The sequence below is a fragment of the Myiozetetes cayanensis genome, unplaced genomic scaffold (assembly GCF_022539395.1).
Source record: "Myiozetetes cayanensis isolate MyiCay16 unplaced genomic scaffold, myiCay2020 scf9, whole genome shotgun sequence".
Lineage (NCBI taxonomy): Eukaryota > Metazoa > Chordata > Aves > Passeriformes > Tyrannidae > Myiozetetes > Myiozetetes cayanensis.
In genome coordinates, this window is record NW_026088185.1 from 25,193,591 (window position 1) to 25,217,891 (window position 24,301).

Below are 24,301 nucleotides of genomic sequence, written 5' to 3' on the forward strand. Positions count from 1 at the left end.
GTTTTCAAAGAGGACTGAGTTAGTCCCCTGCATACTCTGTTCTGCAGCAAAGCCCCAAAGCGAAACCTTCTCTGTGTTATTTATAAGGAAATGTCAGGCAAAGGGAAAAACTTCTTTTAAATGAACACCACTGAGAAATGCAGATGTACAATTTACAGGTACCCATACTGAAGGGAAAGCATTAATAACACAGTAACTTATTACAAAATAAACAATGAAAATTCATATTCCAAAAGCATGGTGTGAACAAAAATATGCAGGAACAGCAAGTACAGTACTGAAGGTTTGATATGAATATTAAATGTGTTTTCTTTAGTAAAAGAACACGAATTGTTTAAACACACATGGAAAAAAGCTGTTCCAAGAATCTCAGACAGGAAAACTGGCTACTCAGGACATTCAAATTACATGACCAAACTCACTGTTAGACATCTGTAAACCCAAAACTCTCTGAACCTGATTTGCTCAGCCAGGAAACTGTGTACATATCTCCCTACCTTGGAACACAAGAGAATTGCCATTGCCATGGCTGGCATTTTAAGATGCAGCTCCAGTCCTGCTAACAATCTGACTGAAGCTATATTAAGCTTTTCAGATCAAAAATGATATATGCAGTAAGCATATTAATATTAAAAAATACATTTTCAAAGCCTGAAGTTATGTTAAGTTTATGCCATATCAATGACTATATGACATTTCCATTATTGGATGAATCTTTCCACCAGCAATTACCTAGGCCAGTAAGACACATGCCTGTATGTGCAAGATAGATCACACACCAAAGCAAATATCCAGAATTAAATTACATTCTGTTAATTATCACCTTGCAAAGCTTTGGGACATGTTGACATCCTCAGAACATGAAGAATAAACCCATTATTTTATATTTCCCATAATTTTTATATCAATGTTCAGCAGTCTTTGGAATTCAAAAATTCACCCAAGACTAAAAACCACCTGAAAACTATCATAAATAAAAATAATAGAAATGCAGAAGGGTAAGATGAGACTTTCTAAGGGATTAATATAACTCACAAGAAAAGGAGATTACTAATCATTATCATGCATTAAAATTATAACATTCTGTATCTCACGGCCATTTTATACCAGTCTACTGCTCTCACTATCACATGATAATTATGAGAAGTAATAGTATGAGAGAGATGACTATGCAGCTTTTCAACTATTCCCTTTCAATTAATACGTATATTAATTTATATATACGTGTATATATATATATATATAAAAATTAAGACCTGTAATTCGATCCTCAGTTTCTCTTTCTTTATACACCTGTGATTCTGACCTACCTTCAGTTGCCTACTGTCTGCCTAAGCTAAGATTGTCTCCTTCTATAGATGATAGACACTGAAATATTTCAGGGGTGGTTCATAAATTTACCATGGACACCCTATCTCACAGTGAGGCTAGTTAAGTTCTGAAAATAGTTCACACTTTTAACATATAAAGAGAGAGCAGACCAGTATCTTAGATTGGATGTTACAGTATCAGACAGTAAAAGAGAGATGAGATGAATCCCACCCAGGCTTTTTTTTTCCCAATTTGTGTACTAACATCAGTGTTTCTATCTAAAGGAGAAAAACAGAAAACAATTATCTATTTTGCTATGGTCACACATGTGATTACATAAGTGATCCTCTCCTATCTATCTGGATTATATCAGACTACTCCAATACCTGACAGATCAGCAGGCTACCCACACACTGTAGAAATGGGGAAATCATCTATCGCTAAAAAGGTTTCAGCTGAGCTAATCTTCCAACCTATTTAAATGCAAGCTGTGTGAAACACATTTAAAAGATAAAGCAAAAAGAAAACCCTGCATTTTGCAGACTGAAATATGATTGTATCCTCAAAGCACTGTCTCAGCTCTAGATAAGCTCAAGTAGCAATAAGCAAAGAGTATTTTCTCAGGAAACAACCCATACCATTTCAGTAGATGATATAGATCACACACCTTTTAATATACCCACAAATTGGATCTTACTCCCAACAGAGGTAGAGAAGCTAAGGCATAACAAAACTCATACACAATCAAATGTAAATCACCTACAGTTGGCTTTCTATCTTATAGGGTTATTCCATGACTCCCAGTTTCCCCAGACTGTGGGCAGTGAAATGGGTATCTGGAGACAGTCAGCACAAGGACATCAAATTGCGTGTCCACATGAATTTGTCACAGCATGGCACTGGCACATGCTTTGGGCTTTCTCAGCTACAGAGAGTACGCAGAAAGAAACACAAGTGCCCATCAGTACTGTGACTAGCCAGGAAGATGTTTGCACTGGAAGATGTAAGGATGAGAAGTAAATCCAAAATGGAAAAAACCCCAATCAAAAACTAAAAAACAAACCTCAAACCAAACAACAACAAAGAAAAAGACTTGGAAGGTATTGATAATATTCCATGTGGCAGTTAGTGAAGAACACTTCACCATAACTAAGAAAAGAAATGTGCTTATGCATCATTTGAGCTTTGCAAGAAAGAAACTACCTGTTTAGAAAATATTAAGACTCTTATATGTTAGTGAAACCCAGAAAACATGGGGTTTAGCCCTATTTTACTTCTATTTCCAGCAAAGTTCAGAGAAGAGGAGGAGAACAGAGACAGGACCAGTGAGACTTCAGGGTGAACTTGTCTGCCACACAGTAGCTATTTAATGGGACAGGACCACACCCATTTAAGTGGTGGACTCTCATCTGGATCAGGCAGATTGCCAAACATGCTGTGACAGTTTAGGAGCTTCCAGTATCATGAGGGATTTTGAGTGAACAGGATACCTGAGGTTTGCAGAAAACTAGCTGTCTCTAATAAGATTATATTAAAGCCACGTCTAGAGCCAGCTAGTTCTTTACATGCATCTTCAGATGCAACCTTTTGCTTCATCCACACATCTTGAATTTCAATTACCCATTTTCAGTCATGACAGACACAACCCTGTCCCACATATCTGACATGGTCTTGCAAACATTGTCCCAGCTGTGTCTTCTATCAACTTACTGTTCTGTTCTGACACTGTCTAATTCCCCTCTGTTGCATCAAATGCGAACTATTTATCTTTCCTTTTCATAGCACATTTCCAGCCTATCTACCTGTCATGACTCTGATATTTGCCTTCCCAAAAATGTCAAATTCTTCTGGTCACAGCCTTATATTTTTCAAACATGCACATTTATCGCTTTCTCCCATGTCACTCTTATGTCTGCAAGCATTCAATTTCTTCCTCTTTTTAATCTCTGCCTTATGACTATTTGGCTACAAGAAAGCCTAGAAATCATTATGCATCTGGTAGACTGAAGCTGCCACCTATGATGCTGATGAAGCCTTTCTGGCACTCTGTCCCCTGTGCCAGCATGTTTTTTCCCTTCAGAAACTTAACTGCAAACTCTTTAGAGAAGGTACAGTATGTATTGTTGGCTATTCTTCAGAGCAGGATCCAGTGTGGTCCAGGAATATTTGGAAGAAAAAGTGAGATTGCTTACGTATCAAACATAAAATGCATTTCAATGCTTCACATATGATGACAGTAAGTTAGGGACAATGTCTCTTCAGATCTCAGTTCTTAAAATGGAAATGTCTCACAGTCTGAGGTGGTAAAACATAAACCAATAATTCTAGCTTTCAGAGGCATGTCATGCAGTTCTTTCTGGAAGCATGGCAAAGAATGGGTGTTTTTGCAGTTTTCAACCACCTCTTACCACACGAAAAGGAGGCAAAACTCAAGATGATGCAACTCACATTAAAAAAAAAAAACATTCACCCAACAATGAAACAATTCCCCCTGTTTCACTTGCAGCAGATTGCCAGTTAAATCTTTCCCTTGTTGCTGCATGGATGTGGATCTGAAGGGTAGTTTAATGAAAGAAATAGCCTCTCCAACGTGGTATAAGTTCAATTTCATGACAATCAGCCTCAGTGTTCAAGTAAAAATGAAAATCTCTTGAGATTATGTTTCAAATCTTGCAAAATCAGATCTTTTACTTTGATAGAACTATACTGATTTACATGATTGGAGAGATTCCTATACACTGAGGATATTCTGGAGTTATGCTGTAATCAAATCTGTGGTTTTCATTCACCTGCTAAAAGGTATTCCTGAACATCAACCACTATCAGCTGAAAGAGATAATGTCTCTTGTTCTGCAAATTTCTTATCAACAGTTTGCATTTGCCCACGAGCTCTGAATTGGTTTCATTGCATATTTCAAGCACATGAATGCATTTCTCCAGACTAATGTTGCTGTTTATCAGCCTTGCTTGGCTTACAGGGCAGCTGGCTCCACAATCGGTCTGGAATCAAATTAGCTGTTGATAATATGGTTGTAAATAAGCTGAGCAGGTGAACAGCTGTACATCACATGTATGCACATCTTGATCTGCTGAAAAGTCTGAGCACAGGACCTTCCTGAGAAACTTTTCATAGTAGTTTCTACATCAACGAACCTTAAATAACCACAGATACGTATGTGCCTTTGAGAGTGTAGGCATGAGCTGACAGCAGCAGGAGGCTTCACTTGCTCCACAGAAATGTCTATGGGGAAAACTGGTCATGAACCGATTCCATGAAGTAATGAGATGGCCTCCTTTGGACAGAAGCCACGTGGAGTTGGCATAGACATAGTGAGCCTCAGGGCCCGAGCTCATATGACAGTGCAGATGTAGCCTAGAGTTAAGTGTCCCTAATCATCTGTGATGGTCAGTAGTGACATTTATCTTCCTTCCTTAGGGAGGCTTTCCCTTCTCACCAACTGGATTTGGCCACCTAGTTTTGGCCATCTAGGATTTACGTCATCAGCTGGTGTAAGTACTCTGTCATGGCCTCAATCTCTGCATGTACTCTGAGGGTTCAGTTTGAAGGTTTGAAGAGGAGTGCAGCCTTTTGGAACAAAAAGAGCAATGGACAAAAAGTAAGTCCTCTTTTTAAGACTATAAACTGTATATTTTTCTTCCCATCCTTCATCTGGCTTGGCATAATTTCCACACCAAGCCCCTGGCTTCCTTTGTATTTGCAATGTAGAGTTCAGGTGACAGATCCACGAACAGACCTCTCAACAGCCTCTCCTGTCAGCTGCAGATCCCACAAATTATTTCACCATTAACTAGCAAACCATTACAGTCTCCAAAATTACAGTACAGTTGCCAATATTCTCAGCTTTAAACCACTAAGTACCTTTCCTTCTCTTCTGCCTTTTAGCTTAACAGGGGCGAAAAAAATGCATCTCACTAATCTCATCCTATCTGTGGTCCAAGTGCTCATCAAACACCCGGAGTGGTTATAATTGTATTCCTGGAATTGTTATTCTTACTCACTGTTTTTTTCTCTTTATTTCCCACTTTAGAACTGAAAGTTTGCCCTCATTTTCTGTTCAGCCATTCAGTCAGCTGTATAAAGAGGTTTTATTTTGGCTTTTCTTTTCTCTCTTTATTTTTATTAGATTTCACAGCATGTTGTGCCTCTATTTTTTGATAGGGGTTTTTTAACCTTTAAAACACCTTAATATTCCTTTTGCTGTAGATTTCAGTAGCTGAATGTTTCAGGTACTGTCAGTTTCAGATACTGTTAATGGCAGCAGCCAAAAAAAATCATAAGCTGTTGAAAATTGGGTTCCTGCAACATGAACTTTCATATAATCTAAAACCAAAGAAGACCAAAGTGGCAAAATTGACATAAAGCCCTAAACACAGATTAAAATCAGCCAGCTCAGCCCAGCTAAATTCAAGTAAGTGTTGAATGACCAATGTGTCTATGATGTGGATGTAATATGAGTGACTGTATGATTCTCCAGTGAAGAAAAAAGTCGCAGAAAATCAGTTAACATAATCTGGTTTTGTTTTCTCAAAAATATTTGTCAAAAACACGCATATTTACAAATGTAATCCTATGTTTTCTTGACCCGTTCAAACCAAGGCAGAACAAGCTACATCCTGTGGTGTGATATGACCTCTCACAAAGCTCCTTAGTAGTTTATGTGCACCTTGACAAACAAGCTGTAGTAGAAAACACTGTAGGTGTGGGTTTACTTACAGTTGTGGCAGGTCGCTCCCGTGTAGCCCGTTTCACCACAATCACAGTAAAAGGTGCTCCAGGACTGAGAGCATTTACCTCCATGTTCACAGTAGTTGGGTAAACATCTAATTTGAGAGAGTTTAAAAAAAATGTAATTAATTATAAAGATTTCTGTAAGAGCAATATGCTGGAAAAGAAATTATAAAAGTATCTATTTCAACTCTTCATTCAGGCAAGCGTTTCCTAGGGCTGATTCATTGTATAATACCTGAAATAATACTTATTCCTCTGATCTATGATTCGCCTCCAGTACAAGCATGGAAGAAAACAACATTTAAACTATCCAGCAGGTAGGTTAAGATCATTCTCAGTAAAAATATTCCACTTGTTAGCAATTAAAGTGTCACAAACTTTGTGAGCACAGAGCAAGAAAAGTAACAGGTGACAATGCTATTAAAATCTTGTTTCAAAGGAGAATCTCGTCTGATTAAACAGGCACCACTGTTATCAAAATTAGGCTGAGTTACATTTGTGGTAACACAAACAGCATGCAAATCTCTGAAGTGAGAGGAAAAATGTGCTTCAATTATGAGTTCTGCACTCTCTCTTCTTTTCCTCGTTTTAGTTGCTGTGCCTCTGAAGTATTATTGTTAAACAAATTATTAAAAGAAGAAAGAGGCACAACAGCATGCAGCTCAGGAAGTGAACAGAAACAAAAGCTGTGGGAGATAAATTCAATCTCCAGGACAAGAAGTGAATGCTGATCTGAACTCCCCTGGTATAAATGCACGCAGTGCGATGGAGTTACACCAGCCTAAATGGAAACAGATTGTTCTCTTGTTTGCTGTTTCTTTCATTTTTTTTTTCTTCTTACTGTATATTAATCTCTTTTACACAGTATGTCTGACTTTTGAAAAATAAGTAACTTGTTTATACTGCTGATTCAATTGTGATGGGTGGGTGGAGAGGAAACAGGCAACCAATTTATCTCTTACACTACAGAACTCCATTGCTTTGTTGTAATTTGAGCTTCAAAATCCTTTTATGCCCAGAGCTTTCTGTGGTCATAGTGCTGAAGTCACTGATGCTACCTAGATTTTTGCAGCTGTGGTTCATCTCATCCTTAGAATTTTTTTTGTTTATAAGTATGCATTTTGCCTTTAACTGTGGATTTCAGTCCATTTCATCTAGATTACTTACAATTAAAACCCATTTCCTGCATGCAAGCAGAAAACCTGTATGTCCCTTACAATCATCCATCTTCACCAGCCTTCTGAGCCTCACCAGCCAAGTTTTCATCAACCTACCTGAGTACAAGGCTGTTTAGAGCTGTGAAGCATTAACAGCCCAAAGAAACCTGTTTTCTGTGCCCAGAGGCCAATCAGACTAACCTCTCATCCTCAGTATGCTCCATGACAGTTCACACAAACATACATATATCCATCTCAGTGTGAGTCTGAGATTCAAGCTTCATTTGATCACAATTTATACCATCATACATAAAATTATAAATATCATAGAAAAATATTAAAATTAAAAAATAATTATTTTTATTTATGTTTACTCAATTATTCCCATTATTTATTATAATACTAGAGAAATAAGGAATTCAAGAAGAAAGTATGCTGTTTATAACTATCTGTAACATTTTTCAAAACATTTATAAGATTTATTAGTCCTGTAAAAATCACTCTCATGGCTTCTATTAATCATTGGGCTCAAATACAAACTGAGGAAAGAATATGGCAATTACATGCCTGGTTTTCCAGCTCACTGGGGAGATTTTTCCAGTGCTGTGGGAGAACCCCTTGCTTCTAAAGAAGAAACAAAGAGAGAGGGCCAAAACTGGGTTTTCCCCACCCTTACATGTCAGCAATTCTGAGAAGGGATGAGATTCTGTCTTTTAATGGTATGCTGAGCAATGATCTAACTACCAAACAGCCTGCTGGTGCAGTGACAGCCCAGCCAGCCCCTCTGCATTAAAAACAAATATTCCTGGTAGATTTAGAAGCTTTGGATCATTGCTGAAGAAAGCAGGAGCAATCTTGTGGGATGGCACAAAGAGGACCTGCATCCTCTATGTTCTGTAGGACTGTGACAGCTCCCTCAAACCAGCAGCTCCTCAGCAGCTTTGTTCCAGAGGCAAAGTGCAGTGGTACACCACTATTGTGGTGATACATATGAATTTTGCCTGTGGGAGAAGATTTACTCACATATGTGCTTTGTTTGTGCCTGCCCTTGCCCTCAGCACACGGGCTTTAATTCTACTTGCTATTTAGTGATAAACATTCATTTATGTCACCTGTACAACAGCAGTAGTTCTATTCACATCAGAGGGATGCTGGTGACATGAAACATCTGATGTTAACAGAGCTCTTTGAAGAGCTAAAAAGAATAGTGCTGTGTTATTATCACAATTTACATCATCAGTGTAATGGACAAATAAGCTTTCTACCTATTTTAAGCTACCTTTTATTAATTAACCCAATGCAGTAGAGCTAATTACTAGTAATTTGCAGTTTGCCAAAGGCCTGTATGTAAAGGCTTATTTATTCTGTTAAAACAGTTTCCTTTAAAGAGTTTACAAAGTTGAAGGTCACTTCTCGTTTCTACTTGTCTTGCAAATGCAGACACTTTTCCTTCCCCCAACAATGCACAAAATTCAAGTCAAACAAACCATGTAAGCTTTTAATGATATTCATAAATTCAGAATTAAACCTTTTTTATTCCTTAGTTTATTTGCCTTAATTAGAACCAACTGCATTGATCTTGTTTTCAGTCAGATAACTAACCCTTCTAAGAGCTTATAAAAAAAATTTCTTTGCAACTCTAATAATTACCATAATCCCATTCTAGCTGAGCAGTTGTATCTTCATTAGAAGCAAAAATTATCCTAATTGTCAGAGAACTCAAATTTAAGAAATAGCTATGGTTAAAATTAATCAAGGCATGCTTAAGTCACAGGTTGTTCCATTTGCAAACTGTCCCAGATCTTCATGTTGAAGAATTTAAAAATATGTAATTTAAAATTTAAATTAATATTTGCATTCTAGTAGAAACAAAAAATTTTAGAAAAAAAAAAACAAAACTAAAAAAATGCAGTGGTATCACAGAAGGTTTCACAGACAAAAATTTGCAGCAGACAGCCCCTGACCTATTTGCAATTGAAAAGAACAAACAGATCAACTCAATTTTTGTATCATAAATTAGACATTTGGAAATGTAAGGATTTGCCTAAGACGGTTTGTGACATCCCAGAGACTTGATCTTCCAGATTAATTCACAGAATATATCATGATGAAAAATTCTTATTTAAAAAAATAAATGAAGCAAATAAAATTTTCCCTCCTTCAGCCAAGCTGGAAAACATACCCCTTAGCCATCTAAGTGAGCAATATGCAGAGCCTGCACAAAAGCTTTCACTGTCATTAGAATAAAACATTCACCTCCAAAACTGTATGTGTGCTTCCTTTGAAATCAAAGGACAAACTGCAGAGACATTGGGAGGCGGGGAGAAATTTGGCCCTCTGATAGGAATGATGAAGAAATAACAATGACAAGATTACTTGAGTAGGAAGACTGAAGAAGTTCTACACATTTGATGTTACACTTGACTAGAATAAACCCAGCATAGTCAATAAGCACCTCTGAGCTTTTGTTATAGTCAACACTACACATCTGACAGCACTACTCACTATCCTTCCTAAATAAACAGGAAAGAAAGGGAACCATCACAGAGAGAATTGAAAAAGGAGAGCACCCCCTCAATATTAAGACTGACAATATATATAATTTTGAGACAAGTACTAAGTCTCTAAAACTCAACAATGTTGAAACAAGAAAATGAAATTTTAGAAGCTTTTCTATCAAGAAAGCATTTTCCTGAATATTATCTCGAAATAATTTTTATGTCAGCATATTTTCTTATTTAAGGCCAACAGCTGTTTAACGTATCATTAACAAAATACAACATTAAAAGAAATTACTTCATATAGTAGGCATGCATGTATGTTGAAACTCCTGTTGTTGCTGTAACAGACTGCATTTTGCTTTGCTAAATGATGTCTTTCCACTAAACTCAATACATTGAGGCCAATTGCAATAGAATGGGTTTTGGCCCCGTTGTGCTGAGCCGTAAATTTGGTAAATTCCTTGCCAAAGGTTATTTTTGATACAAGAAACGGGTTCAAGGGGAGAGCAGACAAACATTTTGAGGAAAAATCTACCAATGGTACTACATAGACAACGTATAACAACTTCAGAGGTTTACCAAGGGGAAAACTAATGAAGATTAAAGAGCATCAGAAAAAGCATTGCAGAAGCACATCCCACTCTCATTTCTCCCAGGATGAGCTTTTGTGGTTAAACAGTGGGCTAGATCTCCTTAACTAAAGGAAGAAAAGAGAACTACCAGAACCAGAGGGAGGATGGGAGAAAGAGTGTATAAAAGCAATATTACAACAGGCTATAAAATTAACACTTTTCAGACCTTTGATTTTCCTCAGCAGACTTTCCTGCCTCATCACACCACCTTCCAACTTCTCCCTCCTCTTGCAACTTTAAAAAGCTGATCAATGACGTATTAAAAAGTCTTTCGGCATTCTTAATCTTTTATTTTTAAGTCATCTACATTTTATTTCCTAAATTTATTATGTTATGAGAACTCATGGAATACAAACAGAACAAGATTAATGTGAACAAAGACAATTCCTCTTTCCACACTGGAAATCATCCACTCTATCCCACTGAATAGAAGAAAAAAAAAAAATCTAAAAGAAAAAAAAAAGGTATTTCTGTCATCTTAATAATTTGTCACAAAGGTAGGTTTTTCTTCTTTTTGAGATTTGCAAAACTTGATGACTGAACTTCTCAAATACATTATTATATCCACTGTTGGTCACCTTGGTTTTCAGACTCTGAACTGGCATACCACTGTGAGACCAACATTTAGAAGATCTGAACATTGGTGACAACAGCCCTCAGGCATGTGACTGGGACAGAACTGTGGGAGGAGGTTGTACTGGGACTGGCACGAGTGAAGGGAAAAGAGCTTGTTATCTATGCCTTAGATAAAAGGTATTTTTTTAAGGTTTGATTGCTTTGTTGTTAGAACACCTACATTTTTAATAGAGGTAAATGTGCTGACAGTTTGGCTTGGCATCAGCTGAAAGAATTTTATATAAATAAATTTGAGAATGAAAAAAGGGAAACAAATAAACCATCCTGTACAGACAGCTGTTCCATTTAGAATTCATAATTTTACAAAGCAAATGCAGAAAAGCCATCTGCAAGAATCAAACAAACAAACAAGGATAGGATATTATCTCCTACATGCATCCCCACATTTGGCCTTTAATTTACCATGGCACTGCACACATTCCATGAATTTTGACTCTAAAGGAATAGCAATAGGGGTGAACTTTATTCAGGTACCCCCCCAAATATCAATTCCACACTCAAGTTGGATTCTGAAAGCCACTTAAGTAGCCCTTTATCTACCTTCAAACTGCCTTCCTTCTCCACAAGGGTCTCAGTCAGGACAAATCTCTCTCCCATACAAGCAGGAAGTCCCTACACTCTTAGGGACGTTGCTAACTATCTCAAATGTCAGCCACGTTCCACAAGTAGAAGTCATTGCAGTTATAGGAAGGAGTTCAGCCTGCTCAAACCAGTTCTTTACCACTTACAGGATTTACTGAACAATACTGATCAATCAGACAAATCTATCTTTCTTTTGCTCTGAAACACGGTACTTATACAGACCAGTGAGGCTTCATGGGCCTGAACTGTCATTTTCTGCAGCTGGTCTTGCATGGATGAAACAAAGCCAGGGAAAACAAAGTTAAGGCAAAAACAACTCATGACATCATCCAAATAATCTGAGTATTCATTTTCATTCCCATTAAACAAACACAAAGCCTAGAACACTGACCCCTTCTCAAAGGGGGATTTTCCAATGTGGCTGCCTAACTTTTCAGGGACTTTGCTCTGTAAAAATATATTCTTATTTTATAACTACCACAGACCAAGTGCATCTGACAGCACAAAGATCATATACCAGTCCAAGAGCAGGAAATTGTTCTACATGGGTTTATTACACTTCACTGTCAGTCAGCCCTCAAGCTATCACAGAGAGAAGTACTGCCGTTACCTGCATTATTCAGCTAAGTTTAAACATTAGAATAGATATGAGGAGATGAGAGGATGCTCTTCAGAACTGCAGGGATTTTATCTCCAACACCCAGCTTTGAATGCCTGTGGGTTTGGATTTTTTAAATCTTGCTTAGTTTTTCTGCATCCTGTCCTTCCACTCTAAAACCTGGGTTATACTGAAAGGATTTTCAAGACTCACACTTCAAAATGAGCTACCTGCAAGGGTTTAATTCCATTAGTTCATATGTCTAATTTGTGATGTAGGTGCATACTTTAGAGAAGGACCCAAGAGGTTCTTCAGTTCTCACAGAATATAATGTATTTCTCTATTTCTCTATTTCACTGTCTAGTGATCTCTACAAGGGATTAACACATTATTATTTCCAGTGTTTTGCTTTGGTTTTAGTATAGAGAAAGTGAAAAAAACATAATTTCTTTAAGGACAACTTGATGAAAAAGACATTTCTAACAATATTGTAATTTTTGCTGGACAAGCACAGAGTAAATTGCCAATGTTTTACAAAATACCAAGTATGAAAAAGGGAAACTTTTTGAAAAATTTTCCACAATTTCCTTAATCAATATATAAACTGGAACAAGACATGAAGCTTCGTTATGCCCTGAGCTATTTGTAAACATGTTCACTGACTCCTAAAACAGGCAAGAGAGACAAAAGGTGAGGGGGAAAATAGTCATTCACAGGACTGAAATGATCTTTTTAAGATTTTTAAGATGACAAAAAAGATCAGACGAACTATTAACCTATAACTAGGCAGGATGACCTCTCCTGTATGCAGCATTTAATGGAAACCCCCTAGATCCAGGTATTTCAGCATCTGAAGGAGTGCAGTAAAAATGCTTTGTTTTATCTGAGGATGGAAATATAAGTAGGCAATATTCAAATCAATTTTGAGATTTAACCAAAATCAGAAAAAAGGACACATGACACCCTTCTTATGTCTTCAAGTTATCCCAGCTTTGATCATCATCCCAACTCAAATATCTAAGATATTTGACCCATTGTTATAAAACATAAGCAAAGAGAAAATAATCTGAACTATAAAATAATTGTTAAGTCTGCAGATGAGATACTAAATATTGAAAATAGAAAAACTATAGAGAATTATAAGAATGGATGCCAAATTGTGTGTTACTTGTTTTTGTTTGGTTTTTTTTTTTTTTTTTTTTTTTTTAATTATTCCTTCTGAAATACACCGCAGGTATTTAGGTGGAGTTGAGTGAAATATTAAGTGTTTACTTTTTCAGTCCCAGCCTGGGCTCTAACAAATAAAATTAAAACTCACTGGACATAATTAGCCAGGGTATTTTCTCATTTGCATGGCCAAATTAGGGGGGATGAAAGGATCATATATAGTTTGACTTCTGCTGCAGGGAATATGTTAAATCGTAGATGAGATTTGGGAAATATAAAAAAACCCACTGAGCTTTCATTGGATTTATCCTAACACCCTTCACCTGAAACAGTAATTAATTTCCCAAAGGCCCATTTAGACAGTACAACACATGAAGCAATGTTAAGTTCAGCACTAAAAAGAAAAAAAAAGTTAAAAAATACTATTTCTTATAAGTAAAAATTGATAATAAAATCTAATAGAATCTACAAAGGAAATAGGCATAAAGAAGAATTTGAAAGGTCAGCTCTATTTAGCAAGGAAAAATAACACTTTAAGATAATTTATTTAGAAAATATGATGAAGGATTTTAACAGATAAAACATTCGTAGGGATAAAAGGATAGGACTAAAGGCAATATTTGTGCTCTGCAACTCAAGCAGTACAGGAGAGCCAACTCATGAATCAACTCTGTACACTTCTCCCTAATGAGGTAAAAACTGCTAACGCCAATCCCATTGCAGAGATTATCGAGTATACCACATGCTGCTCTCTCCATTTGTGTTTGCTAGGAGAATTAGAATATGTAGATGAATCTTGGTTTAGTAGGGGTGGTAACATCAGTGTGTGCTTGTGTCTGCCCACTGATGCTACAGAGGTGAAACACTGCCAGGATTTGCAAGAAAATATCTGAGGTCAGGTTTTGTGTTCCTTATGGCAGATCAGTGGAATTCCCAGGATGTTCTACAAGATGCACCATCCGTCCATCTGCTGAGGTGGATTCAACGTGAATATTTTTTTATTATCTCTCCCTCCCCCAGGTCACTTTATGGAACTGAAGTTCCCAGTGTTGCCCTTGGCAAGCACTGTCAGTAGTTGCTATAGCAAGGGCAAGGTGCCAGCCAAGGAAAAACAGGACAATCCTTTCAAAGCTTCATCAGCACAAAATCAACATAAACTGCAGCAGTCAGACTAAAGAACCTCAGCAGTTGTAGATAGGGAGAGCAGCACATGCATTTATCTATGCATTCATGCAAACCTGAGCCTAAAGAAAACCAGGCTTTGACTCCCCTCGTAGTTCATTTATGAATAAAAATAGTTCAACACATAAAAGGCCTTCCTAATCCAAAGACTACTTAATGTTATGTACTCAAGCACAAATCACGCATAGAATTTATGACAATATAACAGTAGGTGTACAACAGCATGCTTTTGCATCTGCCTCAGCTCTACCTCTGTCCAACCAAACTGCCAACAAAACGTTAACTGCTTCAAGCCATTTCAGTCCTGGTAGGAACAGCAGAATCATAAAAGATTTCAAGCTCCTTAACACAGTTTTCTCTGTTGCAGTGCAATTCTAACACTTCATTCTTTGTGATGGGGGATGACGAGTTCAAAAGCATTAATGGAACCAATGTCATCGTTCTGGACATGTGCCAAGAAGATTTGCCTCAAAAACTTTGTGGAAGCAAACATTTGTCTAGCACCACCTTGAGGGGCAAAGGAGTTCCATGAGACATATCAGTTGAGGGGAAAGGAGACCAGTTTTCTACTTACAGGGAAACTTTGCTCTTTAGCACAAGTTATCCCAACTGCAGTCGCTTCTAAGCACTTCTCTTTATAGACTTCAGAGGAGCTGGTAGGGGGAACCACACCAGATCTTACCTGTTTGTGTACATACACAGCACAAGAACTCCTGGAAATGGAATTTTCTTCTCTGTGACTAACACTGCAAAGCAGTTTGTCCTGCTGCATGTAAGAAGTGCATGAGATTAATAACCCATGCCTTCAGGCTGCAGGCAACATTGCAGCCCTTGCTGCTGTTATTCCAAGGGGTCCATCTGCAGTAAGAGCAGCAGGTCTTGCTCAGCCCAAAGGGAGCATCTGTGCTGTATGATGAAGGGTTTGAAATCCAGTGTTTCTGGACTGAGGTATAATGATTTTCTGGCACATTTTCCTAATATCCATGGCAACTCTTGAGCTGCAATATCTCTTGAGCCCACATTCCTGCATCTATTCTCTGAACAGGATGCCAACCACAGCAAACAACCAACGCAGCTTCAGGACTGGAGCTAGTATTTCTAGTCACAAAATCTGGCATTCGAGCCAATTGCTGAATGGGAAGTCCCAGAGCTTCTCAAGTGTGGCCAAATTCTCAGCATCTGCATATTTGTTTTCCTACCCATTTCATTTATTTTTAAATGAGTAGCTGACTGAGTTTTCCCCAGGCTATGCCTTTCATTGTTTGCCCACACACAGACAGACCCACACGCCCACTATTCCACTGACATGTAGAAAGAGAAAACATAGTGCAGAAAGTATTAGTACTTAGCAAAATTCACAGTCAGATTCTAATGTATTTTGAGACTATCACAGCTCTGATGTAATATATTTTGGTTTTGAGCAACAGAGGTCCAAAGAGCTGGGCACAATGAAAATGATGTTTTAAAAAAGAGTGAGGAACTTGGACTTTGTAGTCCTAAGTTTATCACCTCCCTCCAGACTTGCTTCAGATCAGACAGTGCCTCTCCTTCAATTTCTTTACTCTGACAGGGTCACAGCAAAAATGCTGATGAAACAAGTTCAAAAGCATCCCACTGAACACTTTGCCAGCTTCCAACCATCTGTGGCTTATGGATTCATGCATGCCTTACTGGCTTTTTCCTTTGCATTTGACCTCTACAGCATCTAACAACATCCAATTTGATGTAGTGTAAGATTTGCATTTCTGAGAAACAGCAAATTCTTGTTTGTTATTCACCTTCTTCATGCTGTTCCTCATCACAAAACTCTGCCTAGCTTTTTCTTCTCCAGGCTGAAGAGTCCAAGCCTATTTAATCACTCCTTGTAGAGAACAGTTTGTGGCACACAAAAGAATAGAGTGTCAGTTTTAGAAACAGCCATGAGGCCTGAAAGACAGACTTATAGACTGTAGTCAGAGCTGCACACAGCACCTCCTCTGAGTGGCCCAGAGAGGACGCATTTCTTGGAAACGGCTGGTCAGGCCAAGGCTGATGTCAGTGAATACATCCAACTGGATTTCAATTTCATCTTTGAGCAACTGAAATAGAAGTTGTGAAGGTATCAACACACAGCTGTTGGCTTGATTAACTAAGTAGGAGATGTTTCTATAGTTATCCATTGCCTCAGTCCCTGCCTTCTCCAAACAGTTTACAAACTTCTCACCCTCATTCTCAGTACATCTCAAAGAGAGGCAGACATGTCAACTCCAAGAAGTCACAGGATCTCATGAAAACAGAGGGCCAAGTAGAAGGGAATCAAGTTACCTTTCATCAAAGAAAAATCCCTGCTTGAGCTTAACCATCATTCTAGACATCGTGGAATTTGTGAAGAAGATAACCCAAAAAAATCCCAGGGCAATAAATTCAGCAAGCACATAGCTTCATCCTGCAGTTGTGAAAATGAATCAAGGAAGTCAGGAAGTCAGGGACATATTAGTAGGAAGTGTTGCTCCTTTCCCCCATTTCATATATATATGTAAATCAAGTTATACAAGCCACCAAACCATACTATGGGCTACACAGTCCTTACTCCCCACTGCAGCACTCACCACCTAAGAGTGTCTGAGAGATATACTCTAAATGAGCATTCTCACAGGTGTGAGATATCCTAAGCTGACTTCCTGAAAGATATTTCCCACTTGTTTTTGGGCTGTTTTTTGGGTTTGTTTGTTTTTTTTTTCTTGAGCAGTGCTATGATTGTTGACACTTCAGAACCCCCAAAGCAAGAACAAGACACAGCTGTTTCAGCTGCTGGAGAAACCTGAGCAAATGCAACAGAATTGCACAGAGCTGGAGGGAACATAGAAGATCACTCAGTCCATGCTCACACCCCAAGGTAGAATCACCCATACCCATGTTCATTATTTCTCAGAGACTCATCCAACTTTTGTAAAGCCTTCTAGTGACAGAAACTTGACAGTCTCCTCAGGCAATCTGTGTCACGGCTGCTTTCCCATACATCTTGGTCAGAAAAGATGATTATTCCCTTCAGTGCTGCAGCAGCCTTTGAGCACCTGAAGACCATTATTCTGCCTCCCCTCACCAATCTCTTCTTGTTGTTACCAAACAAGTTATATTTCCTCAAAAAGGAGTCTATGCAGCACTGGGGGAAGATGTTGGAAAATTCTTTTAACTTTAGCACAGTAGTATTTGATCCCTATATCCATGGTTAATACTTAGTTTTGTACTATATAGTGCTTAGCAAAAATGCAAGAGATTAATGTGGCTTTGTGTTAACTCCCTAGTAGCCAGCTACTGATTCCTTTTTTACCTGTATCAGTGATTAATATGTACTAGCAGATGCCTGAGTTTGAGAACAAGGATTGTGTGTCTGGGCAAAGAGTGATAAGAGAAGTACATTAGGACCTGACCACGTATTTGAGATACTCTCAAGGAGAAAAGATTAATTAGAAGATCTGGAACCATATCCAAATAAGTCCATAGAAATAATTAGCATATATGCATACATTCAAGAAATGTAATGAATATGTAATAGAAATGTACTGAATGTGTATTAGTTTCATGGATATAACCTGGTCTGTTAGGTTGCTGGGTGTGCACCTTAGGTGGAGTGACCCCCATGCACCCAGTACTGAATAAAATAGTGTTAGTTTTCTAATCTAACAAACTGATTCGTTTTTGGTGACATGGTTAAAGAACTTAATCAATCTGCCTTTGCAAGGCATGTTTTCCAGTCCTATTTTATGGTGGTTTTTTTTCATCTATAGTGGGCCATTCAAGAAACAGTTTGGGTTCTGTATATCTTTATAGAGAACAGAAATTTAGAAGCATGACTGATAACCAAGGACAACTAAATGCCAAGTGGAAGCCCTGGCTAATGTTTACTTTACAGTGTTTGCTTATCTCCCTGTTGCTCCTCACTTGGACACATTAGCACAACTAGTTTTTTTACTAGCTATTTTTTGTTTCAAAATTTGTGCAGCTGCCAGTTATATCAAATTTCAAAATGAAGGCTGTAGATAGTAAGAACCCAGTATTTTGGTATCAGTGCTATGGTTCAGGGGTCCTGCTTAGATCAGGGGAATGGTATCAAGCATGTTTTCCTCTAGGCTAACAGGATAAAACACTGCATGAAGAAAATAGTAAATGGTTTGAGTTTCTGGCCTATCACAGCACTGAATAAACCTCAGAGAATTATTATTAGCACTAGAGAAACTAGTGCTAATAATTCTCCTGAAGAAACAGGTTAGGATTTGTCAGGAAGACTCAACTCTCCTTCTGTGCCACACACACATACTAACCATACGAGGGAAACATTGGCATGTCCAGGGCAGCAGCCTTGTGCCTTTCATCAGTGTTAAAAAGACTGAAAGAAGAGGTCTGTGCCAAGCACACTGCAGCTGGCTGCTGCACTAGATGCAGTTGTGATTTCTTACCCTGCTGAGTGAGAATTTTCTGTAACAACATCCCTAACCCATTCTCAGGAAGCTGCTTGACATGGTCAAGATATCTTTGCAAACACCATAAAATACTGAAGAGGGAAGTGCATTTTTCCATTAGGAAAAAGACATTCTGTTGTATGTTGTTTTGTTTTCTTCTTCTCTAAACCAGAAGTACTAAGGAAAGTCTTTCTATCTTGTGTTTGTAAAACCCTAACACATGACCTGCAGGTGAAGGATAGGGAGCTTGGCCGTACACTTAAAGCTAGAGACTCAGTGGAGATCAAGAGAATGGAGTGAATCCTTTCTGACTTACTGCATCTATGAGAAGCAAATGAATTTTTTATGCTGCCTGCCACCTTCCCATCCCTTGACACTGACATCTGCTCTTTAAGGCATTAAGGACCAAAGATTGAAAACATTATTCCATTCTTATTAGACTTTCTTACTGCTCAGATTTTCTTCTGGAAGCTCTTAGGTTTAATATGTCTCTCTCAGAAGATTCCTTACTTCCCAAAAAACACTTACAGTTCAAAACACCAGGAGTGAGGGATGAATGGTCCCTGTAGTCATGAACTTAAATCTATATCATTCTGAACTGAAAATAAATTCAAAGAGAGCCTGCATTTTTTTGTTTAGGCCTATATGAGATGGCTTTTGGTCAGAGATGGTAAAAAAGACAGCATCAATACTGAAAGATATCTCCTTTCCTCCCAAACAAAAGGTCTCTGAGTTCAAGGACTTTGTGGCACCTTCACTTCCAAGGCACCTCTGCCTTGTTACTTTCTGCTCTGTACCATGCCTTAGAGGGGAAATGCCAGCGTGCTGTAAGAAACTGTGAAGAATTTTGTGACTTTTTAATTCAGTGTGAAGTGAACAAGCCCTGACATGCACCTACCCTCCTAAAAAAGCAGAAACCCTGAAAAGGCAAAAAAAAGAGATGGATAAAATGAAATCTATTTCCTTTTAAAGATGGATCAGACCTTGGTGGCTTAGCACAATATTGTCTCAATTTTTCTTTACCTCTCACTGGAACAGGGATAAATACACCACAGCCAGCTATGACCTCTAACACTTCATAACAGAAGCAGTGTAAGCATCACACTTTTCAATATCCTCAGAAAAGACTGAGCACTCTGTACTTGGTTGTATTTGCACAATCACACAAATATACATTCTAAGAAGAAAAGAAAAAAATTTAGTTAACAGGATTAGTAGTAGGCAGGCAGTACCTGCCTGCCAAAAGTCCTACACGCACAATGCTACAAGAAAAATTGCTTCCTTCTGCAGATTCTAATTTCTGTTCCATAAGGCATTGGGAACATTGGTTTTGCAGGAACAGCTTTGTCTTGAAGGACTTGAAGAAGGGAATACTTTGCAGGGCTTGTGAAGCAGACACAGCTCTGACTTGAATAGACTGGGGATGTCTCTCCTTGCACAGGATATGTCATCTAAGGACAATGTCTAGGTACCATACAAGAGGACTGCAAGTCAGAGACAACTTGATATGCAACAGTGGAGACATTAGTGATGCTGGTACTGAAGTGTGGGCTAGAAGAAAGCAGTCTCTTAATAGGAGATGGTGCTAATGGGCCTTCTTCTATCATCTGGACAGCCCATATTGCTGTGTTCAACTCAAGATCGTACAATGTCTTAATGTCCTACTGAAAACACAGAATATGTGAGGTTTTCTGTGTTATCTGCTAATCTCACCTCTCACAGATACAGCCTGAACTGCACATTCAACCAGGACCAGAGCAGCTACAGGGTGGGCTCGTTCACAGTATTGCTAAGGCTGTAGGAAGCCTCTCAATATCTCTAGCAAAAGCTGCCTGCTTAAAGCAGGTTCAGCAAGATGGTTAAGTTCACTTGAATCTCCAAAAGCATCTTCATTTGGCACTGCCTCCCCAGCCACCAAATGAAAAGAAGGCTAAACTCTCTATATTTTTTTGGACAACCCTATTTTTTGTGTGCACTGTCTGATATCCCAGGTAGTGCCAGAGCATTTATTTCCAAAGAAAGAGTTACTGAAGAATATAAATAACAAATACAGGGAGACAGAAGGCATTAATGCCAAGTTCACTTGAGCACACATATTCTTCAAATACTAGAGATGAGTGATAGTGAGACATTAAGGTTCAGTCCTTCAGATGAAGGTTCATCACTTTATACAGAGAGTCCCAGGGTGTGTATTTGTGGTGTGTGTATAATATGCTTGCACAACTGGATTCTGTCTCCAAAACACACTGCTGGCATCAATAGTCATCCTAGTTTGTCATCTTTCAAAATAGAGTCATTAATTCTCTTTTTAAGAGCAGGCACAAGTTGCAGTGAGCTGCCTAACCACTGCTTTCAGAACTCAAGTCTGAATGAGCTTGGCCTGCAAGACTGTAACAAATAAACTGCTTTCTAAATAGAGGATATTCCTCAAAAGAGGTTTTTTGCTCAGATAACTAAGACAAATGTCCCATTTACATGGTAATTAAGCTACACGATTCCCACATGCACTAAAATTACAAAAACGTGTGCTTTACAGTGCACACAGCAATAAATCTTATAATTAAGAAAGGCAAGTTCACATTTCTTGGAGAAGAGTCTTTCACAGATTTTTAATACTCCTTATACAGAGATCCTACTCAGCTGGAGCCAGACATCAGCTTTCCTATAGTCCAAAGCCTCTGTGATACAGAGCACTAGTTTAACAGTGACCAGCTGAATTAGTTACTGAAAGTGTCGGACACTTTGTGCATTGAACCAACTTGAAGAATATTTGAAAACTACTCAAGGGTGCACTGTCTAGTCTACAGACTAGACATCAGTGGAGTCTTTAGACAGAATCAGAATCCTTAAGGTCAGAAAACACCTCCAAGATCACTGAGTCCAACTGTTAACCCAGCCCTACCATGTTCATCACTAAAGTGTCACATCCACATGTCTTTTGAACCATTCCAGGGATGGTGATTCCACCACTTTCCTGATGGTGATTTCCACCACTTTTTCCAGTGCTTGACAACCTTTTCAGTGAAGAAATTTTTCACAGCAACTCCTCATATGATTCGCCCCATAAACCCTTTCCCAGCTCCACTGTCCTTCTCTGGACATGCTCCCAGCACCTCACTGTTGTTTTTATAGTGAGAGGCCCAAAAGAACACAAGATTTGACAGTATAGCCTCACCAGTGCTGAGTATGGGGGAAGAATCACCTCCCTAGTCCTGCTGGACATATTATTTCTGATACAGGCCAGGATGCCTTTAACCTTTATGGCCATCTGGGCACAAAATGTCCTCTGTTCAGCCACTGACAGCCAGCACCCCGAGGTCCTTTTTCTGCTGGTCAGCTTTCCAGCCACTCTGCCCCGAGCCTGAAGTATTGCATGGGGTTGTTGTGACCTGAGTGCAGGACCTGGCACAATTGCATTCAAATCTTCTGTTATCTCAAACTTTGCACCTATATTTGTTATAACCGATTATGCCACAATAAAAGCTTGCAGAACCTACAGTTTACAAAAATGCTTGGAGGAACACACTCCACAAATACTTTTTGTTCAGTTTCTCCGCAGCTTATCCACTGGCTTAGGATCAATTTCCTTATTTATTTTCTTTGAACTGAACAACTTAACTTCATGAAATCAATTCTGTAAATTTAACTTCTCTCAAGATTGTATCCCAGATGTGTAAAAAGTGTAACATGATTTGGACCACAAAACCCCCAAACATATATCCTTTCTTCTTCCCAGCAAAAACACAGTTATTGGAGTTTTCAGACAAGGAGGGAGCACTGGCCATTTCAGTGAGTGAGAAAGTTTCAATCTCCATGGTGCCAGTGAGGCTCACACCTTTCCATGATGAGGAGAATTTCAGAAGTCCAACCCAACACTTTCCCACATCACAGGCTTCTTTCTTCCCCTTCAGGGCACCTCCAATAATACACCAAATTCATCTTTAAGACAGTAATTTTTGCCAATTGTAAATCAATTTTTTTTCCACTTTTTTAAAATCTGCCTTGGTTTTGTGATCATACCTAGTCTATGATCTCATATATCATTTCTACTTTATGATATTAACTACTAGAGATCATGTCTACTATATATCTATCTGGGTCATACAGTATGGACACATAAATTTAAAGCTGTCCAGAGAAAAGCATTTGAATAAAGTGTTTAAACCTTCACTAGATCACATATATCTTTTTGTGTGTGTGTGTGATATATTCCACAAGAATGGTGGTGTTTTATTGCTTTTATTAGATCAGCTTTATCTTATAAATATCCTCTACCATTTCAGGCACACTAAGTGTGAAATTCACATCCCCCTAAATTCAGTAACCATTAAATGTGGAAAGAGGTTTGATCAGCAAATTGAATACTTTCTCCATACAAATTAACAAACATGAACATACAAAAACGATCATAAAGGTCTCAGATCACAGAGGTTTTGCCCACTTATCAAAAAACTGCAGCTCCAGCAGGCTGTTCCCACCTACAGTAAGGAATAATGGAGACTGGACTTAGCTCCAGCTCTCTAAGCAACATATCTGAAAAAAATACATTGAATACTTAAGGTCCTAATGCACTTCCAAAGTATTCTTACTACTCCCCCAACTATCTGAAGTCCATGAAATTTCCAGCAGCAGTTTCATTTACATTTTTCAAAACTTAGCTAGGTTTAAAAAAAAAACCCAGAACCTATTATTCCATATACCAACTTCAAAGCATACATTTGCAGAAATAATTCAGAAATATTTAGACACTAAAAATCCCTAAGAAACAAAAGAGAAATTATAAAGTACTTTAAAAAAATTGGTTGCTCATTTCCTCTCTACTTTTACATGAAAATCTGTGGTTCCTGTCAGGTTTCATCTTAGGAGGGATTCGGATTACTACTTAAACTCAAAGGTATCTCTGGCAGATACAGACATTTCATCATTACATTGTCTCACTGAAAGGGCAGTATTGCACATGAGGTGTACCATATCTTCATCATGAATGTGCTGTAATGGCTAACGAGAAAAATTGTAAATTATTCACTTAAGCAAAACCAACTAATATATTAAGGGGATGACATGTTCTGATAAATCAAGTCATTTTTCCTTCTCTTTCATTTCCTCTAAAACTTCAAAGCAATCTAATGTTGTTTATGCATAAAATTTAATCCTTTCACCAATCTGTAGTTTGATTGAATTTGCATACTCTATTTCCTACAAGTCAATGTGAAGAGAGCCTCCTGTAATTGAAACCACTTCCCCTCCAGTCCTCCTATCTTTGTTGCGGTATTTTCTATTAGTAGCTCTATTATGCCTAATATCCGTAATGTTGGCAGATTAGAATTTTCACTTAATGCAACCTGT

At 38.2% G+C, this 24,301-nt stretch overlaps 1 protein-coding gene across 1 annotated transcript in view; it reads right to left on the reverse strand.

The window, feature by feature from the left end:
- The window catches only part of CNTNAP5 (contactin associated protein family member 5), a 285,860-nt gene that overhangs the window by 105,294 nt on the left and 156,265 nt on the right, over positions 1 to 24,301 (reverse strand). The window contains exon 11 of the mRNA XM_050339553.1: positions 6,047 to 6,153. Coding sequence (XP_050195510.1) covers positions 6,047 to 6,153 — 107 coding nt within the window. The remainder of the gene's footprint in view (positions 1 to 6,046; positions 6,154 to 24,301) is intronic.